This window comes from Furipterus horrens, unplaced genomic scaffold (assembly GCF_987537825.1).
Source record: "Furipterus horrens unplaced genomic scaffold, mFurHor1.1.pri manual_scaffold_5, whole genome shotgun sequence".
Taxonomy (NCBI): Eukaryota; Metazoa; Chordata; class Mammalia; order Chiroptera; family Furipteridae; genus Furipterus; species Furipterus horrens.
Window position 1 is genome coordinate 202,939,607 of NW_028327175.1, and position 24,099 is coordinate 202,963,705.

At 62.0% G+C, this 24,099-nt stretch overlaps 1 protein-coding gene across 1 annotated transcript in view; it reads left to right on the forward strand.

Moving 5' to 3' along the window:
* The window catches only part of KNDC1 (kinase non-catalytic C-lobe domain containing 1), a 46,414-nt gene that overhangs the window by 17,620 nt on the left and 4,695 nt on the right, over window positions 1-24,099 (forward strand). Inside the window, exons 10-27 of the mRNA XM_090278808.1 lie at window positions 3,446-3,604; window positions 4,314-4,391; window positions 4,847-4,940; window positions 5,450-5,612; window positions 5,684-6,348; window positions 6,617-6,761; window positions 7,825-7,925; window positions 8,369-8,757; window positions 12,463-12,492; window positions 15,928-16,021; window positions 16,096-16,193; window positions 16,393-16,613; window positions 18,033-18,146; window positions 18,790-18,937; window positions 19,019-19,198; window positions 19,652-19,834; window positions 19,931-20,013; window positions 20,210-20,360. Coding sequence (XP_090134934.1) covers window positions 3,446-3,604; window positions 4,314-4,391; window positions 4,847-4,940; window positions 5,450-5,612; window positions 5,684-6,348; window positions 6,617-6,761; window positions 7,825-7,925; window positions 8,369-8,757; window positions 12,463-12,492; window positions 15,928-16,021; window positions 16,096-16,193; window positions 16,393-16,613; window positions 18,033-18,146; window positions 18,790-18,937; window positions 19,019-19,198; window positions 19,652-19,834; window positions 19,931-20,013; window positions 20,210-20,360 — 3,096 coding nt within the window. The remainder of the gene's footprint in view (window positions 1-3,445; window positions 3,605-4,313; window positions 4,392-4,846; window positions 4,941-5,449; window positions 5,613-5,683; window positions 6,349-6,616; window positions 6,762-7,824; window positions 7,926-8,368; window positions 8,758-12,462; window positions 12,493-15,927; window positions 16,022-16,095; window positions 16,194-16,392; window positions 16,614-18,032; window positions 18,147-18,789; window positions 18,938-19,018; window positions 19,199-19,651; window positions 19,835-19,930; window positions 20,014-20,209; window positions 20,361-24,099) is intronic.

The window sequence follows — 24,099 nt, forward strand, 5'->3', positions numbered from 1 at the left end:
CCACATGAGACTTACCCCAGCGTGGACACCCGTTCATGGAAGTCATCACCTCAACAGACCACAGAGGAAAAGTTGTATGTTTCTGTCCATAGAGGCCTACAGTTTGACAAAACCCATCACCCATTCATGGTGAAAACTCTCGGCAAACTAGGAATCAGGGAGAACGTCCTCAGCCTGATAAAGAGCATCTGGTGAGAGACGAGGTGTTTCCCCCTGAGGTCAGGGAAGGGCGAGGAGGCCCCCTCTCACAACTACCTGCCGTGCTGGGAGTCCTGGCGAACGGAGTCCGTCACGAAAAGGAAGTGAAAGGCGCACAGATTGAAATAAAACGGTCTCTGTTCACAGGTGACATGATTATCTCTAGAAAACCCCAGAAAATCAACAAGACCCTCCTGGAACTTATTAGCAATCACAGCACAGTCTCTGGCCACACGGGTCACAGCAAAGGTTGATTGCTTCCCTACACAACAGCAGTGAACAAGTGGAATTTGAAGTTAAAAGCACAGCCCCATTTACATTAGCACCCAAAAACTCACTTATGTGTAAAGTTAACAAAATATATACAAGGTCTATATGAGTAAAACTACAAAATTCTGATTAAAAAACAATCCAAATAAACAGAGACACGTTCATGTTCACGGACAGGAAGACTCAATATTGTTCAAAAGGTCAGTTCTTCCCGACCTGATCTGTGGGTTCAGTGCAATCTGACCAAATCCCAGCAGGCTGTTCTGCAGGTGCCGACAAACTGATTCTGAGGTTTGTGTGGAGAAGAGGCAAAGGACCCAGAACAGCCAACTCAGTGTCGAAGGAGAAGAACCAAGTCGGAGGCCTGCGGTCCCAACGTCAAGACCTTCTGTGAAACCACAGTGATCGACCGTGTAGCGTTGGCACCAGGGTGGACGAGCGGGTCAGTGGGGAGAGTCCAGGGAGGGGCCCCCACAAACGCAGTCCACTGCGACCTTTGACGAAGGAGCAAAGACAACCCAGTGGACAAAGTCTTGGGAGCAAATGATGCTGGGACAAGTGACCGTCCATGTGCAGAAGTCACAATAATCTGTACACAGACTTTACACCTTTTGTGAAAACTAACTCAAAGTTGATCACAGACCTACATGTCAAATGCAGGACTGCGAACCTTCTGGAAGGTAACGTGGAAGAAAACCTAGGCGGAGAGTGTGTAGCTGCAGCCCCAGGAGCACAACCCACGAGAGAAGAAACGCTGCCGCTCTCCGTTAAACACGGCCGCTCGGCTAAAGGGCCTGTCAGGACGACGAGCAGACGAGCCGCCGTCTGGGAGAGGGTACTTGCCAAACACACATCTGATAAAATGCTTGTATCCCAAACCCACGGAGAACCCTAAGGGTCAACAGTAAGGAAACAAACAACCCAGTTAGAAGGGCAAAAGCTCTGAACAGACACCTCATGCAAGAAGAGACCGTAGGGCAAATATGCCGGCGGCAGACGCCGGCTTCGTGCCTTCAGGAAGCGTGAGTTACCGCAGTGCGATGTCATGGCACTCCTGTTAGGGTGACGGAAACCCAGAGCGCTCACGACACCAGGTGCCGGCGAGGACGTGGGGCAGCGGGGCACCACGCGCTGCTGGTGGGAACGCAGCCTGCCGCCACCACGTCGGGAGACTGGGGGGTTTCTTATCAAACATGCACCTGCCGCACAAGCCAGAAATTGCACCCCCAGACCTTTCTGCTCGAAACGTGCCCACACGGCATCCTGCACATGAACGTTTATGGCGGCTCTGTCTGCGATCACGCCAACCGGGAAAAACCCAGTGGGCAGGCCCTCAGCCGCAACAGACGGCCGCGCAGGGCCACTCTGTGGCAGGAGGAACAGAGGGGGTGTGACCAACTGGGTGGCACTCTGGGGATGGCGCTGAGAGCAGCCAGGCACCCCAGGTTGCATGTTGTACAATGTGACACGTGGTGTCACATAAGAAATGACAGCATCCCAGACGTGGACACCGATCAGTAGCTGCCAAGGGCTGAGGCAGGGGCAGCGGCGGGAGAGGAAGCGTCCGGCCTGGGTCGCCTCAGTGACGTCCTGGGCGTGATCTTGTGCTACATTTTCCAGACACTGCCGCCGTGGGGAGTGGACAGACAGGGTCCTTACGCTGTGTGCGCCCACAGCGCGCTCAGAGTGAAGGCTTCGGCTTCCTAAGCGGCTGACAGACGCTCAGAGCGAGTCACTTCCTGACCGTCCCCCTGTTGTCTGTGGCAGGAGGTGGCAGCACGGCCTCCGAGCGCCGTCCATCAGGGTACTCAGGGCCGTGGGCGTTCGCCACTGGGGGGCAGGCGCACGTGCCGGGGCCTCACTGACGGTCTTGTCGGCGCCCGGACCTAACAGAGCGACCAGGGAGCATTAACACCTTAAACCTCCGCGTCTGCCCTGCGGTCGCTGCGCTGAGGCCTGGGGAACAAACAAGAACATTCAAGTTCAGCAGCTGCTCCGATGCGGAGCTGCCGCTCAGGCGTCTACCTCACGCTCGTCTTCCTCATGGGGATGGACGAAAGCGCCGACCACGCGTGTGGGAACCACCTGCTCCTCACCCTCACACGCAGGCCGGGTGGAAATCCGCCGAGGCAGCGAGACGCGATTGCTCTGTGGAACTTACAGCAAAAGAGAACAGGACCTCCCGTGACTTTTACGCTCTGCTGCATGTCCGCTTAGTAAATGCACTGGGTGGCAGAGGGGACGAAGGCCGTACAGGCTTCAGGCGTGTAATTCTGTAACACACCATCCACATAGTGCGCTCGGTGCCCACCGCCCAGAGGCAGACCGTCTCCCGTCACCTTCGTCCTCCTGCCCGTCCATCCGCTGCCTTCTGGGAACCACCACACTTGCCTGTGTCTGTTTTCAGTTTTCTATCCCACGTATGAGTGAAACCATCTGGTTCTTAGCGTTTCCCGTCTGACTTATTTCACTTAGCGTGATGTTCTCAGGGTCCATCCAGGTGGCCGCAAAGGGCAGCGCTTCACCTTTCCCGTGGCTGAGCCGTGTCCACAGCGCGGCACACGGCACCTCTACCCACACCTGTCCGAGGGCACCTTGGCGTCTCCACGTCTTGGCTGCCGTGACTAATGCTGCAGTGAGCGTAGGGATGCACGTGTCTCTGAATAAACTGCGTGCTGCACATCCGTTGTGTCAGGAAAATTTAAGGTGGGGTCACGTGTGTCCACAGAGGCGTCTTCTCCGGAGCCCCTGCTGTTAGCTGTTCAGCTGCACAGCCCTGATGCAGGGGGTCGTGACCTCAGATACCCGCGTCGCTGGCGTGCTCCAGAGTGTTTGGGGACCGTGGGCACATGTTAAACATGCACCTGTGAGCCGGGGGGCTCCGAGCTCCATGGAGGTGCCGTGAGGTCCCAGCAGGGGCGGCTCCCTGGGGACAGGGGCCGGTCTGCTGAGCACGGCCGGCTTTTCTCCTGCCCAGGCCTCGGTGTACTGTGTGGCCGCGGTGCTGTGGACGGCGGCCAAGTTCAGCGTCCCCAGAGACCACAAGCTGGCCCTACCGCACAGGCTCAAGACCCTCCTGCTGGAAATGGCCCAACGTAGCGCCCAGGAGCGGCCATCTGTGGCTGAGGCCATCAAGGTAGCCAGCTGCAGTGCTCACAGGGAAGGGGCGCTGGAGGTGGCTTCTGGCTTCCAGGAGAAACAGGCGTTGGGTGGGGAGGGCCCACCGCCCCGGCGTTGCCCCTGAGCGCCGGGCCAGAGAGCAGGCAGGGTGTCCTGGGCAGCCCAGACGCCCCTGCTGTGGGCCCCGTCTGAGGAATGGGGCCCCGAGCACCCCCACACCTCCTCTGCGTCCTCCCGCTGCCTCACCGCGTCCTAACTGGAGCCGCGGGGCTGGGTCCTGGCCCTCCTTCCAAGTGACCGGTGCAGAGGCAGCCCCGCTGCTGCCTCCCTGACCTGGGGCCTTCGGAAGGAGAGGCCACATGCAGACGGGGAGAGGGGATGGCTTTGGGGCTGCAGCCGGGGTGCAAGGCCCTGCCTGCCCCCCAGAAACAGGAGCGTTTGAGCTTGCAGACAGAGCGGGGAAGCGTTGCTTCCTGCGGAGGCTCAGATCCAGGGACAGACACCTGCTTAGAGCCCAGGGGCCCGGAGGCCTCCTCAGCGTTGACCCCGCAGGGGCCTGTGCATGGCCCCGTCTCAGTGGCCGAGGCTTGCTGGCGCCGTCATCCCCTCACTGGGGTTGTCTGGGGTGGCGCTCTGTTTTAGGTTCAGACTTGGGGGTGGTTTTGTGTGTGTGCACACTGCCTGGCTCTGTGTGTCAGACACGTGGCCTGTGGCCTTGCTCTCAGGTTTGCGGCAGTTACCTCCTGCAGCGAGGCATGGACAGCGGGGAGATTCTAGCCCACCTGAGGGCCTCTACCTGTGAGGTAAGGCAGCCACGTCCAAGGCTCGGGCGCAAGCCCTGAACTGACCCCGGGGCCCCGGGAAGGACGCATCTCGTTTCCACTGCTCATTTTGCTGAGCGCAGGGAAGGGAAACCCTTCTCAGCCTTCCCATCGTGGTGACCAGGCGTCCTGCCCACAGACCCTCTGGAAGCTGCACCATTTACACACACTCCCATCAGCTTCCTGGGGGGCTGCCCGAGGCAGGCGTGTCAGGGTCCCTCGGACAGCAGACGGGCACACGGGGGTCTCGGGCGGTGCATAGTCTCTCCGTGCCCTAAAAACTATCAAACCTTGTCGAATCGGGACACAAGTGCCCCGGCAGGCTCCTGCCCCAGAGAGAAGCAGACGCGCTCTGAGTCGGCGGAACTGGGGCGCAGGGATCACTGAGCACCCAGCCTCTGGTGTCGCCGCGATGGGGCCATGTCCTTCTGCCCCAGGTCTACCAGGAGGAAGAGACCATCAGTCTCCAAAACACATTCCCGGAGGTTGAGCTGATCCCCGGCGCGGCGCCCCGTCCCAGGCCCAGCTCAGGTGGGTGCCCCTGGGACCAGCCTGCCCTGCCCAACGACCCTGCTGTCTGCCAGGTGTGATGCTGCATCTGGTCCCCACCGGGCCACCAACCAGCCCGTTCCCCTGTCTCTGCCTCCGTCTCTTCTAAACGGCCGGTCACTCAGGCCTCGGCCCCAATTCTCTCCCATGTCACCAGCCGCCAGAGAAGCGGCTCCAGCCCACACCCTCCCACGTCCTCACTGCCGACCCACAGTTCCTGCCCTGCCCCAGGGCCCTGCACAGAGCCCACTACGTCCTGTCTCGGTGGCACCGACCCCTCCGTCCGTAGGGGATTCATTGCTTCAGCCCTCCCTGCCGGCACCAGCGCCCTGGGCTTGCCCCTCCGTAAATCTTCTTCCTGGGGGGCTGGAGGTCCCACTGTACTTGGGGGTATGTGGAAGGGGTCCCACCACCCCTCATGGCTGAAGGAACCACTGCGGCCTAATATGGTATGGAGCCTCCCCTCCACACTCACCCCAAGTTTGTTCTAGGCTGTGTGCGGGCCGGCGGCGACACCAGACTGGTGGCTGTGCAGGGGCCGGTGCCCACTCACCCCCCCAGCTGCGAAGTGGCCTCGGAGCTGCCCGCTGCTCTCACTTCCCAAGCCACGCACTTCAGGCCCATTGTCCTCGCACCAGAGGCAGGTGCGGCCAGGTGAGTGGCAGGTGTGGCTGGGAGCTGGCTGGGTCCAGGAGCCCCTCCTGAGTGCTGTCTCCTGCTCACAGGAACATGCCTGTCAGGTCCGAGGGGCCAGAGGAGGGGACAGGCAGGCTGGTCCAGGACATCAATGGGAAGGAAGCTCCTGAGGCCCAGGCAGCAGCCACCAGCTCAGAGACACCTGACCCGCTGGCGCCTGGTCCGGGGTCAGGGGGCCCAGCCCCAGGACCCCCCAGAGAATTGATACCAAGAAAGCCAGGCCAGGGGGGCTCCTGCCTCCCAGCTCCCACCTCATCAGCAATGCCCCAATCTTCTGCCCCAGCCCCTCCCCCAAAGGCACAGGAGCCACCCCAGGAGCAAGGGCCAGAGGAGCAGGTCCCTCCTGGAGACTCCTCCTGCAGCCTCGGGCCCCAAACCCCAGGGCCCACCGCAGCCCGCCACGGCCCACGCCGCCCAGCCAAGCCGCCCCGGAGCAAGGCTGCCAAGGGCCCCGGCCAGGAGCCCCAGGGCCCCCCGGCAGCCCCCCTCAGCCCCTCCCTGGCCAAGGCAAGTCCAGACAGCCGCCCCGAGCGACCCTGGCCAGCAGACCACAAGCTGTGTCCATCCAGTGCGGACGCCTTGCTTGCCCCGAAGAGCGCGGCCTGCCCATCCCTACAGGAGGCCACGCGCCTCATCCAGGAGGAGTTTGCCTTCGACGGCTACCTGGACCACGGGCTGGAGGCGCTGATCATGGGTACTGGGGCATGGCCGGGAGACGCCCAGTGCGCGGAGGAGGGTTGGCGTGAGGGGCTCCAGTCACCGCAAAGTGGGGCCCACTCCCCCGTCTGCAGCAGGAGGCACAGCCAGGTCCCCTGGGGGTCATCTGGCAGGAAGGAGGGTCCCAGACCCGGCCACCCTCCCACCCCAGACCCTGAGACCAGCCTTGTTCCTGCAGAAAGTGTGAGGACCCCCAACAGTGCTCGTCCACGTTTTAATGGGCCCTAACCCTTCTGCACAACCAGGGGAGTATATTTATGCCTTGAAAGACCTCACCTACGCCACCTTCTGCGGGGCCGTCGCTGAGAAGTTCTGTGACCTCTACTGGGGAGAGAAGCTGCTGCAGAGTCTGTTCCGGGTGGTGAATGGGAGGACGTCACCCCCCAGCAGGTAAGGGCCCCTCCTGGGTCCCCGAGGCAGATCCTCTGTGTGTGCTGGCTGCTCTCTCCCTTCCTCGGCCTTCAGCTCTGTGCCCCCCACCGGGGCAGCCCACCGAGGGCCCCTCGTGGCCTGAAGCCCACCCTGCTTCCAGTTTTCCATTCCAGCACCTGGCTCCTTTAGGGAGGAAAAGGGGGCCTATGGTGTCCCCGGGGACCAGTAGGGACATCTTCCTGCTCAGGGACTGGCTGGAGGAGACAGATGACCGGGAGTCCCCAGGGAGGTCCCCGCAGGGAACGGCGTCTGCCCCACCCCCGTCATCCAGGTCTGCGCTGGTGACAGCTCCCTTCCTGATGTTAGAATGTGTGTGACGGCCACAGGAGGGCGGCAGCTGCCTCCGCCCTCGGCCTCTCCCCACCCCCCGCCCCTGCAGCGCCTCTCCACAGACCACCCTGCTGCTCTGGGACGCGAGGCCGACCCACCAGCCCCAGGGCTGCAGAGGGCAACGGGGCGGGGGGGCTGCGGGCGGTAACCAGGCCAGCCCTGAGCCCCTGCCCCACCCCCACACACAGCCCTGCCCGCCAGGTCACCTCACAGCTGCCACAGGACAGGCAGGAGCTCAGCTTCCGCTGTGGGGGCTGTGGGGCACCTTCGGGTCCACATGCCAATCAGCCCAGCCCCCGCGCCTCCCCCCGCCCCCCGTCACAGACCCTCACGTGAGGCGCACGCACTGCTCTGTCTGCCGGGCCACACGCTCCCATGACCTCGGGGCAGGAGTTTAGGGCCCAGAATGAACGCAGGGGAGCCTCCCCAGAGGGCTCTGTGTGCCCTGGGAGGGGTGCCTTTGACAGCAGGTCAGGTCGGCCCAGGAAGTGTGGGTGCGGGTGGAGCTGCCCACAGCAGAGCCCCCGTTAAGTGGGCGTGTGCCAGACCCCAGTGTTCACAGCCACCCGCTGGGGGTGGGGGCGTCTAGTACGAGGGAGGTTTCCCTTGGGAGGCGCTGCAGAGGGGACCTGTGGAGCTGGGGTCATGAGGTGAAATCCCAGAGCCTGCAGCGTCCCCCTCTCTGTGGCAGCGCCGCAGAGGAGGCTGGGCCACAGCCGGAGGGTGGCGGCCGGGCCAGCGCACCCAGCGGCTGCTCTCCCTCCAACCGACGGCCCTCGCTGCTCGAAGCAGGTAAGGGGCGTGGGCCGGGGTCACTTTCCACAGCGGGTTCCTCTTGACACTCTGGTGGCTCTCCTCCATGTCCCCCCCGTGGCGTCTGCACTGTGAGGGGGCCTCCTTCCCGCCCAGCAGGCACCCAGGTAGCCATGGGGCCCTCATCCCCCCTCACCTGCTCTGACCTTCCCTGCAGACAGACAGGCTCTTCATTATGTCCATCTGGCTGCACACCGGTCAGGGTTCCCTCGAACCTCCACAGTCAGCTTCACCCCCACGTGACAGCTGGTTTTTGAGACCCCACCCCAGACCCTGAGGACCCTCTGGAGCAGACATGGGGCCACCTGGCCACCCCAAAGGGCCTCGCACCCCCAGCAGGGTGCATGTAGCCTCTCCATAAACAGTCCACAGTGGGCTCTCCCATGACCTGCGGCCACTGCCCCCCCCCCCGTCCTCTGCAGGGAAGGACACGCCAGCCGCGCCCAGCGGCAGAGCCCCGTGCCCACCACCCTCGCTGTCTGACATGGACTCCGATGAGCTCTGCCGGGGCAACTTGGAGGTGGGGTTTCGGCCCCAGAAGTCAGTAAAAGCCGAGAGGCAGGAGCTGCCAGAGGCCGGGGAGGAGCAGCGGCAGGCCGGAGCGGCCTCAGACCTGGAGGCAGCCGCACAGCTGGCCAGGCCCGAGAAGGGGGGCCCAGAGGCGACCCCCGGCCCGGCCGAGTTCCAGAGCTGCAGCCCCGGCTGGAGCAGTGCCTTCTACGAGGCCGACTGCTTCGGAGCTGACATCCACAGCTACGTGGCGGAGCTGGGGGCGCGGAAGGCTGGCGGGGCCCCCGGCTCCTCAGACCCGGTGAGAGCTGGGCCCGCAGCCCACGGCGGGGAGTGGGAGGCCCGTGTCCAAGCAGAAGCCCCAGTCTCACTGGTGACGGGCCCCACCCCGGGTCCCCAACTCCTGGTGCCTACTCACCCCCAGCGACCTGAACACTGGCCAGGGCGCCCTCCCGTGCTCATGGGCATGTGTCCTCCACATTTGGGGAAGCAAATGGCTTTGCTGCCCTTGTTGTCAGAGCACGTGGTCGCCAGGCGGGAAGCTGCCGCATCCCGGCGAGCTCGGTCAGATTTGGGCCGTGGCTCTGGCTCCGGCAGGTGCGGCTCCCTCCAGGCCCATTTGGCCCGTCCCTTTGAGAAGCACCTGCCGTGGCAGTCAGGCGAGCCTGGGCCCGAGTCCACCTGGCCTGGCTCCCGTGGTCCCTGGGGTGGCAGACCGGAGGGAACCCGTCAGTGGTCAGGCCTCCAAGCCACGAGCCACAGGCAAGTGCGTCTGCTGGCCTTCGGCCCCGTCTGAGCGTCCCAGTGTCTTTTGTCCACCTTCCGCCGCTGTCTGAGCATCCCTTCATCACTCAGTCCCAGCCAGGAGCCCAGCCCCTGCTCAGTCCTGGCATGCGCCACGTGGGGATGGGGCTCCAGGCTGCGCGGAGGCAGCGCCCCGGCCTGGGCCGTCTCAGGCACCCAGACCACTGGGCCCGGCATGGTGCCCGGGGCAGGACTTGGGCCCCTGGCCCCGGGGAGGAAGGCCCAGTGCCTCATGCCCCGTGCCCAGGACGGGGCGCACAGAGCTCCTGAGACCACACGAAGCTGGATGTCGCTGCTGGGGTCCCGAGCTCAGCCCAGGAGGAGCGGGGCTCCTGGCCCCGACACAGTCCACTTCCTTCCGCTTCCTGGCGCCCACTTCCTGTCACTGATGTGCACGTGCGCGCGCAGCCCGCTCGGGACTGCTCAGTGTCCTCGTCCTGTGGCGGCCTTTCCTCGGAGCAGCGGAGGCCAGCGCGGCCAGTGGCACTGACTCCTCCCACCACAGAGGAAGCTCAGCCTCGGAGGGTGAGGGGCAGCGCCGGCCACCTGTGACGGCCGCCACTCATGACAACCCAAGGCGAGCAGGCCTGGTCACCGACGTGGGTCAGGTCCTGCCAGGCATGGCTGTCCTGATGTTGGAGGATCGTGAGGGTCATGGACAGAGTGTTTGCCGAGCGGTTGCGACGAGAGGGGCGGTTTGCCTGACTTCGCATCTGTGTCCTAGTTCAGTACGCTGATGGCCCAGAGGCAGTGACGCCCTAGCCGCCACCCAGGGCCCAGATCTGGCCTCTCACAGCGAGCGTCCTCCAGTCTGAGGACCCAGGCTCCTCTGAAAGCAGCGGGTCTGGGGCTGCCGCGGGGAACAAGATGAACCGGAGCGTGGGGAGCACAGCGACAGGCGTGCCCGAGGTCACAGGGACCACCAGGCGCTCCCAGCGGCCACACCTAGAGCAGTGTGACCAGCAGAAGAAAGGACACAGCACTGGAGTCTAACCCAGAGTAAGAAACAGCTGTTCAGACATCCACACGGACACAGCCCGCTGCGTTTAACGGGACAGGTGCCCAGGGGTGCGTTTTACAGAAGATGAGACCCACCCCAGCATTCACGTGGATCTCAAGGAGCCCGAGTAACCCAAACAGTCGTGGCAAAGAACAGCAGAAGGCTCACGCTCCTCAGATTGGCCACAGAGCTGCTGTAACCAGGGCAGTGTGGTGCTGGCGTGGGGACAGACATGGACCGAGGGACAGGGCAGAGAACCCAGAAATCTGGTCACATGGCTTCTGACCAGGGGGCAAGACCACCCAGTGGGGAGAGGACCGTCTTCTCAACAAGTGGTACCGGGAAAACGGGACCCTTACCTCACACCGTACACGGAAACTAACCAAAAAAAAAACAAACATAAAGACCAAACCTTTACAGCTTTTGGAAGAAAACAGAGGGGGAAGCTTCTCAACACCAGATTTGGTAACGATTTATTGACTATGACACCAAGAACACAGGCAACAAAAGTGAAAATAAACAAACGGCTTCGGTGAAACTAAAAGCTTCTGTGCATCCAAGGACAGATGGGTGCAAACATTTGCAGGGTTTGAAACAGACTATGCTAAAAATTCCACACTGAACAACGGCAAGACAGACAGCCGGTTAAAAAACGAGGGAAGGACTTCAGTGGACATTTCTCCAAAGAAAAACTACAAATGGCTACAAAGCACAGGAAACACGCTCAGCGTCACTAGTCACTGGGGGAAGGCAAATTAAAACCACGAGATACCACTCCATACCCACTCAGATGGCCATTATAAAAAATAAAATTTTCAAACAGAAGAAAACGGCGTTGATGAGGACCTGGAGATCGGACCCCCGTGCACTGTGGGTGGGAAGGTAAACTGAGGCAGCGGCCGTGGAAGACGGCAGTTCCACGTCTGGGCACAGCCAGCAGGGACTCACACCGACGGGCGCACACCTGTGTTCACGGCAGCATTGCTCACAGTCGCCAGAAGGTGCAACAGGTGTCCCTCGAGGGATGAACGGGGCCTACCGCTCAGCCTTCAGACGAAGCAGAAGGAAACCTGACCCCTGCCACAGCCGGGGGGGGGGGGTCCCGAGGACTTGTGCTCAGGGACTGAGCAGAGCGGAGGGTCGGCACTGCGTGAGGCCCCTCCCACGAGATCCCTGAGGAGTCAGGGCCATGGGGACAGAGCAGGTGGAGGTGCCGGGGCTGGGGAGGAAGGAGTGGGGAGAGAGTCTCTGATGGGGTCAGTGTCAGTCTGGGGAGACAGGGAAATTCAGGGGGTGGCTGCACGGCCCTGCGTGTACCTAATGCCGTGATTAAAATGACCAATTTTATGCTCTATATATTTTGTCACCGTACAAAATTTCAAAATAAAAAATTTGTCAGTCAAGGACAACGAAGGGGCAGACAAGCAGCGTCTTGGGGACCTGAGGGCAGAAGCAGTCTGCAGGTGTCGGCCAGCGGGGTCTGTCCGCAGAGACGCACTGCTGGGCGGCACCCGGCGGCCCCCCGTCCTCCCCTCAGCTCCGCACCCAGGTGTCCAGTGTCCCTGCCAGTGTCACGGCGCCGTCACACTGACCTCCGCTGCCTGGGAGACGGGCGCCCCGCGGCCTGGGGCTGAGTGGGGGCAGCAGTGCCTGTCCCTCAGAGACGACAGTCACAGAAGGGTGGGGTGCTGGGAGTGAAGGTGTACCGCACTGTCAGAGATCGCCCTCTGACGTCACAGGTCACCTCCGCTGGTGGCAGTCACATCCGCATGGACAGCTATGGGCGGCGGAGGGGGGGAGCTCCCATGGGCTCCCTGTCAGGTGCTTGGTCCGAGCGGATCGGGCATGTCCTCAACATGTGTCGTCCTCGGGTGGCGGCCCCCTCACAGGGAGATGCACGCTCTGGTGAGCTCTGCACGTCACTTAGATTCTGCTTAAAGGTGGACTGAGGCCAGCTCAGGGCAAAGATCCTGCTGGCAGCGTCTGTTCTTACCGGGCGTGAGCCCATGGCTGGGACGCCTGGGCCTCCCATCTCTGAAATGCCGCTGGGGACAGGCCAGCCCTGGGAGCCGGGCGGGGCCCCCTGACCCTGTGAGCGGCTGCTGTGGGGCAGCATCAGGAGGCAGGAGGTTTGGGGGAAATGCTGTGGGCAGGCAGCCAGCAGTGACCTCATTTTCCCCTTTTTCCTGCTCACCTGGGAAGACGGCTCTCCTGGAACCAGAGTGCAGGCAGGTGAGTCTCCTGGGCCCTCTCTGCGTCGTGGGTGGGCTGGGGAGACGCCGGCCTGTGGCCACAGTTTCAAGTTCCTCCTTGAGAACCTGCTGTGTCGGCTTCAAAACAGGAGCCTTGGAGGGGCCTAAACACGGGGGGCCTAAAGCCACCAGTGGACACATTTCACAGCTGCTACCCCCAAACAGCGAGTGTGACCCAGGCCCAGGCAGGGCGCCGAGGTCACCCGTGTGTGTCCACCCGTCACCGGCCCACACGGCAGCTCCTGTCCACCCAGTGTGAGCGGATGGTGCACCTGCCATGGGTGTGGCCGGGTGCCCCACACCCCGCACTGCGATGCCCCATCCCTGCGCCCGGCTTCCTTTGCCTGCTGGTGGACAGGCTTTGTTTTCCATGTCTGGGCGGGTGGGCTGCCTTTGGTCTGCCCCTTCCTCTTGTGACTCCTGGCTGTGCCCACCCCCTTCTGATGTGTTTTCCTTGCTCCCCAACACTCGGCCACCGTGTGACGCCAGCAGCCGCTGGGCCTCAGTGGTACCTCAACCCACTCGCGTTTATTTCTCTAATAAAATAATGCTCTTTCACTTCCGTGAGAAAGCTCTTCGTCAGGTCAGGCCCGGAAACACCTAAACTCAGGTGACCCTAAGCACTGTACGGGGACCCAGCCGGCCGGAGTCACCTGCGGCCAGGCTCCCCGTACCCGCTGGGGTGCTGCCAGCGCGAGCACTTCCTTTCCTGTCACCGCAGAGGGCGTGTGAATTTTAATCCACACACTTGCCATTGAAGTCAGAGAGAATGGCCCTCTCCGAGGCTCCGTCTGCGGTGCAATAACGCGCTAGGTGTTGCTGACAGACTTCACACCGAGCTTCACAAACCGAGGCTCCTGAGACGCCGGCCGAGAACAAGTCAGCAGGAACCGGCAGCCGCGCCCCGTGGCCCCTGTGTCCACAGACCCGCTCCCGGGGGGTGTCGACCTCAGCGTCTGGACAGAGGACAGGGACAATCAGCCCTCCCACACAGCGCAGGAAGGAAGCGTGTCCTGGAACACGGGCCTCCAGCTGTCCTGTCCTTGGGCTGTGGGACCATCAGCCAGGGTCACAACCACGCTCCTCAAAGGGCCAGGATCCCAGAGCCGCGTGCTGGAGGGGGCGGCGGGACCCTCGGGCCTCGCTCAAACCACGTGTGCAGAGACCATAGGACGCATCCCACCACAAACACTCAGGGCCACTAGCGTGGACCACCTCATGTCTCAGCCCATGCCATCGGACAAGACTTTCCTCGATGGAGTGTTCCCAGTCTCCACAGTCCATGGAGTGGCCACCAGCCGAGTGTGACTCCTAAGCACCTGAAGTGTGGCCACATGATGGAGATACTGACATTTTCTTTTGTTCAATACTAGAGATGCCACATGTGGCCAGGGGCTCCCAGGCTGGTGGGACTTGCCTGACACACACAGGTCTTGGTGTTGTCCCCACTATGTGTAGGTGCCCGGGACCACTAGCTGTGAAGTGGGGGAGCCAGGCTGGGGTCCAGGCTGAGTGACGTCCAAGCCCACACTCTCCTCCAAAACACCGTCCCAGGAAAATGAAGGCCACTGCTGCGGAGCGCCCGGCTCCCGCAGGTGTCCCCATGTGGGCCTCCCTGCAGCTGGCACACGACTGAACTGGAGAAGGATCCAGGTCTCTGGGGACCTGGTCTAACAGCAAGATGGGCAGAGGGACATGTGCTCCGCCCGGGCCGGGGGCTCGGACCAGCTCTGACCCCCCTGTGGGGGGCTGTCTACCTCCCTGTCATTAAGCCGGCAGCCGTGGAAGGAGCCAGCCCTAGGCGACAGCCACCAGTTGAGTATTCAAACATGCAAATGAAAACACCGCTGGCACTTTCCAATCTGCAGAATTGTTCAGCGATCAATTCCACCAACAGAGGCGAGCCACAGCTGCAGGACGAGCAGGTTGGGGCGCTCGTTCAGATCCGAGCTCATTACACCTGGACACACCTGTTCCCGGGTGAGCACACCTGTGTGTGGTGTGTTCAGCGCCTGGGCCCCCTTGAGCCCAGTTGGCAGGAGGCCGTTTCCCCACAAGTCAGGGCCCCTCGCCGCCCCGACCCTCTGTCCCTCCACCCAGCCCCCGCCACAGCCCCTCCACCCTGCCCCCGCCCTGCAGGAGGGGCGGGCCTCACCGTCCCAGCCGAAGACCCACAACTCAAGGGCTCGCTCAGTCAGACCCCAGAACCTGCCCTCCTCAGCCCTGGGCTTGCAGCCTGGAGGCCGCTCGCTGGGTGAAGCTGTGCCTGCCCCCGAAAGGAGGGGCCGCGTCTGGATTGTGGTCCCTTCTAACGCTCGGCCCTGCCCCTCCTCTGCGTGAGGGGCACCCAGACTGAGTCCGCAGGACAGTGGAGACCATGGTAGCAGCCACCCCACCAGACAAGCCTGTGGCTCCTCCTGGGAGGACGGGCACCCTTTTCCTGAAGACAAATTCTCCAGGAAGAAGCGTGGCCGCTGTGCCGCCAGGAACGTTACAGGCCTTGTGGCAGCTGCCCTCACGGAGCTGAGACACCGAAGCCCCCGCTCTGCCCTCGACCCTACCTGGGCAACAGCTCAGGCCACAGGTCCGCGTGGCTGGGTATATTCTAGCTTCTGGTTCAAAGCAGGGCTACCAAAGACACACGGGATGCACCCAGGGGGGTCGTGCCCTCTGGTAGCCGCAGCACTCGGTGTTTCAAGGAGAGGCGACCATGCAGACCTGCAGGGCTGGGGAGGGGTCTTGTTGCACGTGTGGATTTGCCAGGCAGCGCAGACCCCGAGTGTGGGATGGGGCCTCGGTGGGCTTGCCTGGGGAGGGGGACCATGGAGGGACCTGGCTGGACCCTGCGGCTAATCCCAGAACCAGAGAGGCCTGAAGGAGCTGCAGTCCCAGTAGGTCCTCTCCTCCCTATGGAGGTGATGTCTGTAGAACTCTCCAGAAGGGCAGGCCCCCAGGGGACAGGGTTGGGTCCCAGGAGGCAGGGACAGTTCCTAACATAGGACGCTGACCCCACCCCTCCTCCACCTGCCAGCCTGTCTTGGGGGCCTGTGGGGCCTGGAGTTCTTGGGGGGACAGTTAACAGAGGGCGGTGGCCCACCAGCCACCCAGCTTTTCTGGCCGCCTGGGTCAGTGGAATCTACTTCTTAGCAAAGGATATTTTCCTGAAATGGCCCCTCCCTCACCACCAGCCTCAGCCCAGCCTTTCCTGGGGTCCCGGGGGGCCCCAGTCCCCACTTCCACACACAAGCCTTGCTGCACGGGCTGTCCTCGCAGGCTCTGCCGTGAGCCACATGCGCCCACATGTGGCGTGTTTTCCGTGACTTCATTCCGTGTGGGTCCAGTGTGGGGGTACGGAGTGTGTCTGAGGGGAGCACAGGCCACGCACAGCCCTGCCCTGCCCCCCTGTCCTCTGCAGGAGCTGGAGCAGCAGCTCATGATGGAGCAGAGAACCTACCGGAAGACCCTCAAGTTCTACCAGAAGCTCCTACAGAAGGAGAAGCGGAGCAAAGGTGGGGCCGGGTGCGCAGGGTCGCGGGGCGCCCACGGCGAGGGCCTCAGGGTGCTGACTGTGTCGCGCCCGCAGGCTCCGAGGTGAAGACCATGTTGTCCAAGCTGAAGGGGCAGCTGGAAGAAATGAGGTCCAAGGTGCAGCTCCTCGTGCTGGTCAAGAAGTACCTGCAGGCAAGTCTCCCTGCACGCCCGGCCCCGCCCTCACTGCCAAGGGTTCCCTGCAGTCACAACCTCGGGCACCCACTGAAAACAGGCCCTGACTTCTGCAGGGCCGCAGGCGGCACTACCGCCCGGGGCAGGGGGCCGGGGACCATGTCCCGCGCACACTGGTGGCAGCAGGTCAGCCACGGCGCCCACACCCTCCCCCCAGGTCCTGTACGCGGAGCAGTGGGCCCTGGAGCCCGGCGCCCTGCCCGAGCTGGTGAACGTCACCGCGGCCCACGGCGGCGCGCCGGACTTCAGCCCCCTGGACGAGTCCTCCTCCCTCATCTTCTACAACGTCAGCAAGCAGCCGCGCAGCGGCCGGCCGCGCAAGGCCCGCGTCCTGCAGGCAGGCACGCCGCTGGGGCTGATGGCCTACCTCTACTCCAGGTGCAGCTGCCGGCCGGGCGGGCCGGGATTCTCCTGTCTCCCCGGGGCCTGAGACGGGAGGGAGGCAGAGAAGAAGCCCAGCCCGAGGCGGGGAGAGCTGGGCACTCTCGCTCCCTCTCGGAGGCGGGTTTGCGCCGCTTTCTTTAGAAAAGGATTTCCCCCAAGCCGCTGACCTGGGGGAGCCGCCGCGCCCCTCCTTTGCTGGGCTCCTGGCCTGCGTGGCCTCAGAACCACAGGCCTCGCAGGCTGCAGGTCCGTGGACACAGGCACCCGGGCCTCAGGTGCCCCAGCCAAGCGCATGCCGACCTGCTGGGCGGGCCCCTCAGGTCACACACACGCAGGAGCCTCCAACCCCCCTGCGTAAGTGGAAACGCCAACAGGGGGTGGTCTGGCCCCTGGGCCTGCACAGCAGGGCCCAGGGTGCTCCCCGGGAGCGTTTGTGCAGCCGCCACAGGGGGCGTGAGCAGGGCTTGGGTCCGCCTCGCAGCCTGATGGACAGGCTCACCCGGCACAGCAGCACCGGCCCAGCCACCCCGCTGCCCGCCACATCCGTACACGCACCCCGGGTCCTGCAGGGGCCCCTCGGCTCCACCTGCCCCTGCCCCCAGCTCTGGGCTGGAGGCTGCCTCGTGCCTGGCCTGAGCCGGGCCAGGGTCCCCAGCCCACAGAGGCCCTGGAGTGACCGGGTGGCTGCTCACCTGCAGCTCCTGTGGCGGCCTTGCCGGGACCCATTCCCCACTCCCTGACCCAGTCATGGGCACATGTGGTGTCACCGACTGAGGCTTCCTGGGGCACTGCTGAGGGTGGGGGACACTCACTGGGGAAGGGTGAGGACCCTCCTACGCTCACCTGCCTGGTAGCACCCCAACGACTCGGAGCTTTGGGGACGAGCTGTTGCTCTTTCCTAACACAGTGACTCCCACCTCGGGGCTGGGACTGCGCACACACAGGTGTGTGAAGTAATAGGCTCTAGAAGGGGACTAACGAGGGGGCCCTAAAACGTGATGTGCTGCTCACACACAGGTCAGACATGCAGAACTCACACATTCACACGCTAGAACACACATGCTCACCCACACGCCTCACACGTTCAGACAACTCACATTCACACACAACACATTCACAAACACACAGAACTCAACATGCAGTGCTCACATTCACACACGCAACTCACATTCACGCATGCACAACTCACATTCCCTGATACAACTCACATGTTCACACTGACACACAGAACTCCCACCCACACTCATGCAGAACCCACAGTTATGCTCCCACACATTCACACTCACACGTGCACACGCGCACCACTGCCCGAGCACCACCCGCGAGGCGGCAGGGAAAGCAGGTGCCTGCCCGCCGGCAGCACAGGCGGGGTCGGGAGGCCGCGGGCCGGGTCTGACAGGCCCCTCTGCGCAGCGACGCCTTCCTGGAGGGCTACGTGCAGCAGTTCCTGTACACCTTCCGCTACTTCTGCACACCCCAGGGCTTCCTGCACTTCCTCCTCGACCGCATCAGCAGCACCCTGTCCAGGTACGCCCGCTCGGCGGGGCATACACTGCACGTGGACCCCGGGCCCCTCATCTGGTGACCTGACCAGGAAGGAGGAGGGCTGGAGAAGGTTGAGGGGAGCACAGAGAAGGGAGCCCCCACTGGCAGGAGGGGGCGGTGGCCTGGCCCAGAGAGGCCACTGGGGGAGGGGCTGGGAGAAGGCACAGGGTGGGGACGGGGACAGGTGGGAAGAGCAGGCAATGCCCAGGCACTGAGTGAGCAGGGTCCTACAGCCCACCTATAAAAGAAAGGCTGAGCTGGCTTCTGAACCCCCACCCCACACCCCTGTGTACCCCCTCACCAGGCTGGGAACCCCAGCAGCCTCAGTCTATCCTTGTGGGCAAGGGGCTCACAGGATACCCCACCCCCACATCCCTCCACACATGGCACCTGGTGTCCTGGGCGCTGGCTGTAGGGGTGGCGGGTGCCCCAGCTGCACACCAGCACAGGTGCAGGACAGGCCAGGTCCCGCCCTGAGAGCTGAGCCCCAGGCCCTGAGCCCCACGGTGTGGTGGCAGCTGCCACTCTCCTGTCCCCAAGGGGTAGGGTAAGGGCTGACGTGCCCCCTGGAAGGCAGAGCTGCATTCAGACCCCCAACACACCCTGGCATGGCCATCTGCTTCAGGGCCCACCAGGACCCCACCTCGACTTTCGCCAAGATCTACAGGCGCAGCCTGTGCCTGCTGCAGGCCTGGGTGGAGGACTGCTACAGCGTGGACTTCGCCGGGGACGCCAGGCTGCAGAGCAGGCTCCAGGACTTCGTCACCTCCAAGGTGACAGACACAAGGCAGCGCTCGGGCACGGCGGCCCCCCACCCGCCCAGGACGCAGCCGTGACCCTGTGCTTCTGTCCAGATCCTGCCCCTGGATGGCTCTGCGGAGCACCTGCTAGGCCTCCTGGAGGGGGGCACTGACCGGCGGGCTGAGGGCACCCCACGCGGCACAGACCTGGAGGACCCCAAGGGGCCTGAGGAGGATGCCAGATCCCTCAACGCCCTCTGTAAGAGGCTCTCGGAAGACGGCATCTCCCGCAAGGTGGGGGCCTTTCCCCAGGAGGGCTTGCTGGCCCAGGACCCAGTGTGCATATCCACACCCACCCATGTATGTGCTGGCATGGGCACGTGTGCACATGCATGCGGGCACACGTGCACACATGTTCCATGCTGCCAGTCCTGGGACAGCAGAGGGGCCTGGCCAGGCACTAAAATGGCCTTACTTTCCTGACCCTTGGACCAGAGACCCAGGGGGGGAGGAAGCGTCATCAGGAAGTGTCCTGGGGTGGGCACGGGGGGCTGTGGGAACCTTTCCATGTGGGAAGAGCCCCAACCTTCAGTGGCTCTGTCTATGGGGGACCCACTGAAACGGCCAGGGCAGGTGTCCTCGCGCCCCCACGGCTGCAGGCGGGAGGGGCTTGCTCTCTGGCTCTGGCTGAGCCAGGCTGAAGGGCCTGGGGCCTGGGTCCTCTGCCCCTCCCCCCCCCCCCAGCAGAGCTTCCCCTGGAGGCTGCCCCACCACAAGGAGCGCCAGTACACCATCGCGTCCGCCCTGCCCAAGCCCTGCTTCTTCGAGGACATGTGCAGCCCCTACACCAAGGCCAGCGAGAAGGGGCCTTACTTCCTGACTGAGTACAGCACCCACCAGCTCTTCACCCAGCTGACGCTGCTGCAGCAGGTGAGGGGCCGGCAGCCCCACCCCCCGCCCTCGGGACGCCGCCCGGAGGACAGGTCCCGGGCAAGGGCCTGACTGTGGGTCTCCTGGTCTCCACAGGACTTGTTTCAGCGGTGCCACCCCGTCCACTTCTTAAACTCACGGGCCCTGGGCGTCATGGACAAGAGCACAGCCATCCCAAAGTGAGCGTCCCCCCGCGGGGTCCTGGGGTGCTCAGCCGGCCAGAGGGGTTTGGGGGCTTCACTAAGGGTCTCGTGGACACTCTTGGCTGAAGGGGGCGCTGGTGTCAGGGGCCGCCTCGGAGCGGGACCCTCACGGTCGCGCACCCGCCGGCCGAGGCCCAGGCCAGTCCTTCCGGTGACACGTGCTCTCCTGCAGAGCCGGCTCCTCCGAGTCTCTGTTGGCGAAAACCTGCAGCTTGTTTCTGCCTGACTACACCCAGGACAAGTACCTGCTGCAGCTCCTACGGAGCGCAGACAACGTCAGCACCTGGGTGGCCGCGGAGATCGTGACCAGCCACACCTCCAAGGTGGGCGCGGGGGCGGGGCGGGGCAGAGGGTGGGCGGGGCGGGGGGGGTCTGCAGGCCTCTGTTCCCCATGGAACTGCACATGTGTCACCCAGCCACACACATGCATACGCTCTGCCCTGCACAGTTCCCAGCAGTCCCTGGCATGCACCTGTACACACACACACACACACACACACACACACACACGGCCCCACTCACACACGGGGGGAGTGGGGGCTCCCAGCCCTCCCCACCCCTGCCCAAGCCACGTCCCAGCTGTGAGCTGCGCCTCCGACTGTCCCATTAACCTTCATGCTTCCAGGGTGGGATCAACAGGGTCACTGCCTTGCAGGCAGCACGATGTGCACCCTCAGCCAGTTGGTGGAACAAAAGAAACTCGGGTCAGTGGTCCAGTCAAGGCCACCGCCCACTTCCCAGGGGCCAGGCCCAGCCTTTTCTCTGTCCCTGGGGCTCAGCTGGACCAGGGTACCTCAGCTTCATCTGACCTGCCTGCTTTGGGCAGGGCACCAGGCAGGCCAAGAGGGACAGTGACCTGTGTCGAGGCCCCAGGAGCTGCCCCAGAGCCACCAAGGCTGCCAGTGGCAAAGCCAAGATAATATCCGCAGCTGAGATTAACAGCTTCTGCAGTTTTTCTTCTTTCGATGCTCTTCTGTGTCCCCCGGGCCCCCGTGGGGCAACCCCAAGTCCCTTTAATAAACACAGTTTTCTACTTTCCGCTCTAGGGAAAATTCCAAGCTTAGGTGTTTGTGAGTGGACTGCTTGGCCCACCCTCCCTTAGACCGGGATGTGGGGACAGGGCACCTGGCTCCCCGGTCCGTCCTAATCCATGATGTTACATGTGCTGTAACGTCAGGCATAGCTTCCCCAAATCAGGGTCTTCACACGGGACCTCACCAGGGACGTGAACAAGGACAGTCCCGTGACGGGGCTCGGCCTCCTGGGGGTTTTCCTAAACCTGAGCCCCAAGAGGGTGGAGAGGGTGGGCTCCCGGCCTGAGTCTGCAGCTGCCCCGCGACCGGTGGGTACAGAGGTCCTGGCAGGTTCCGTCCTGTGCGGTCTGCGTGCCAAAGTCCAGACAGGCTCCCACATCCCCGTCAGCAGGAGGCAGAGACTGGTTTCAGTGAGCAGCACTCACCGTGACACAGGAGCCAGGGGCTGTGGGGCCACCAGCATCTGGGCAGGGGATGCGCGTCTGATAAAACGAGACGTGAGCCTACAGCCACAGTGCTTGACATTTCTGAAAGACCTGCTGTGACACTGAACAATCCAGAGACTGATTTTACATCAGAAAACTAGTCAAGAAAAGGGTTAGCATGAAAAGTTGGAGCCAAGGACCTCTGGCCAAGATGGAGGCCTAGACAGACACGCTGAGTCTCCCTCCACAACCAAGAAGGAATACAGCATGCCCTCACTTATCACAGGTATTACGTTCCAGACCCTCCCCCCCACCCAGTGAAGTAGGAACCTTACATTTGTTCTACACTCTTAAACCTACTAACTTTAACAACATACGTATACAGTACCGCAAAATCCTGCGATATGGCGAAAAATCCGTGATAATTAAATATATTTTTAAAAATCCTGCGATACAGCGAGGCTGCGATAAGTGAACCGCAATATAGCGAGGGACTAGTACCTCAAAACTGGAGACAACCAGAAGTTCCAGAAAATCGAGCTGCATGGAAGTCCAACAAACAAAGATATAAAGAAGAAATACTCATCCAAGGGGGTGGGTTGGGTGGGGGAGAGAAATTAGGGGAAAAGGGGACAACTGTAATTGAAAAACCAAAAAAAAAAAAAAAAAAGAAATACTCATCCAGACAGGTAGGAGGGTTGGAGCTGGGGTGGAGAGGAAGCGGTGTGGTGGTGGTGGCAGCGGCAAGGCGGTGGCTGTGGCCGGCAGAAAGCAGTCACACATTAAAAAAAGTCGGGACACCTGGGGAGCGCTCCCAACACCAGACCAGACCACGTGGCTCACCGTCCCAGCACTGGGGAAAATCAAGCCTCATTGCTTCTGACTGTGCAAACCAGTGGGGGTTGGGGCAGAGGCAGAAACTGCCAGTCTCTCAGCAGAGTTCACTTGTTTAAAGGGCCCCCACGGTCCTAGAACGTCCACAGACCCACCCACTCTGGGAACGATGGCCAGGGCAGCAGCTAGAGGGGCACCAGTCCCATACAGAAGTAGGAGAAGTACCTAGAAAAGGGGCGAGTGCTGGGCAGGCAGCATTGTTCCCTCTCAGGCCCCTCCCCTACATACAGCATCACAACGTGGTGAAACATGTCGCCCTGTATTGACGAATCCCTAAGGCTCCGCCCCTTACAACGTAACAGGTGCGACAGCTCTACCTGGGACACGGAGGCAAACAAACACATGAAGAGACAGAGAAGTATAACCCAAAAGGGGGAACAGATCAAGGTTCCAGTGGGAGAACTCAGCAATGAGGAGACAGCCAACCTAACAGACGAGGAGATAGACAACCTAACAGATGCAGAGTTCAAAACACTGGTGATAAAGATGCTCACAGACTTGACAGATATGCTTGAGTATGGCAAACACATAAGGGAAGAAGTGAAGGCTATGCTAAGTGAAATGAAGGAAAACCCACACAAAACCAATGGTGAAGGGAAGGAAACTGGGGTTCAAATCAATGATTTGGAACATAAGGAAGAAAAAAAAAAAGTCAACCAGAACAGAATGAGGAAACAAGAATTTAAAAAAACGATAAGTTTGAAGGTTTTGGAACAGTAGCCAAGAGAAAAGTCCAGCCAGTCCATCGCACAGTGAAATACCATTCCGCCTTGAAAAGGAGTAAAATCAGGGCGCAGGCCACAGTGTGGTTGAACCCTGAGGACACAACTCGGCACGGCACAGCCAGTCATAGAAGGACGCCTTCCGTGGACCCCAGCATCGGCGTCGGTGGCAGGGAGGGCAGGGGCGGGTGTGCAGTGTCACCGCCACCAGGACCAGCGCTGAGGCACAGCCTGGCCGCACGGGTAGCTCTACTGAACTGTGTCGAAAAACGCATTTTATGGCCTGTATTTTTTTACCACAAAAATTTTTTTAAAAACAAAGCAAAAAGTGATGGGACAGGTTTATCTGAAGCATTTGAAATTACATACTTCGCATCTATTTAAATATACAAAGGAACAATTTCGATGTCAACTTAAAAAGTATGAGCAGGGGAATTGTTTTAGGATCGTGTGGGAGGCACTCAGGTCAGGTAGCCGGAAGGTCGTGATGGTGAATGACCTCCAGGGACCATCCATGTCACCTGCAACCTCTGTGCATCAAAATCATGTTAGAGGAGGGTCACGCCCAGTGGAAGGGTGTCTGGTTGTGACCTGCAGGTGCTGTGTTCACCTGAAGAAGGGCCTTGGCTGTGGGGACAGTGTGCAGGGTGAGGCAGCTCTGAACAAGGGGTCTGATGCTTCTCCGGAACCTTCTAGATGTCTCTGGTGGTGAAACCCAAGCGCTGTCCGTGGGTCCGTAATTTCAGCCCCTCCAGCCTGCTGTGACAGGGCGACCTCAGGAGTGACCTCCCTTTGGGGCCACTCAGGGGTCTTCCCATCAAACCCGGTGGCCTTGACCCCAGTGGCCAACAAACCCCAGAGGAAGCAGTGGGGCCACATGGGACCGATCCCCGGTCAGACAGGCGTGTCCTGCTGTGGACCCGATCCCTCCAGCGACTCGAGCTCTGTCTCCCTGGGGTGGCCACCCTTCCTAGTCCGGAAGCTGCA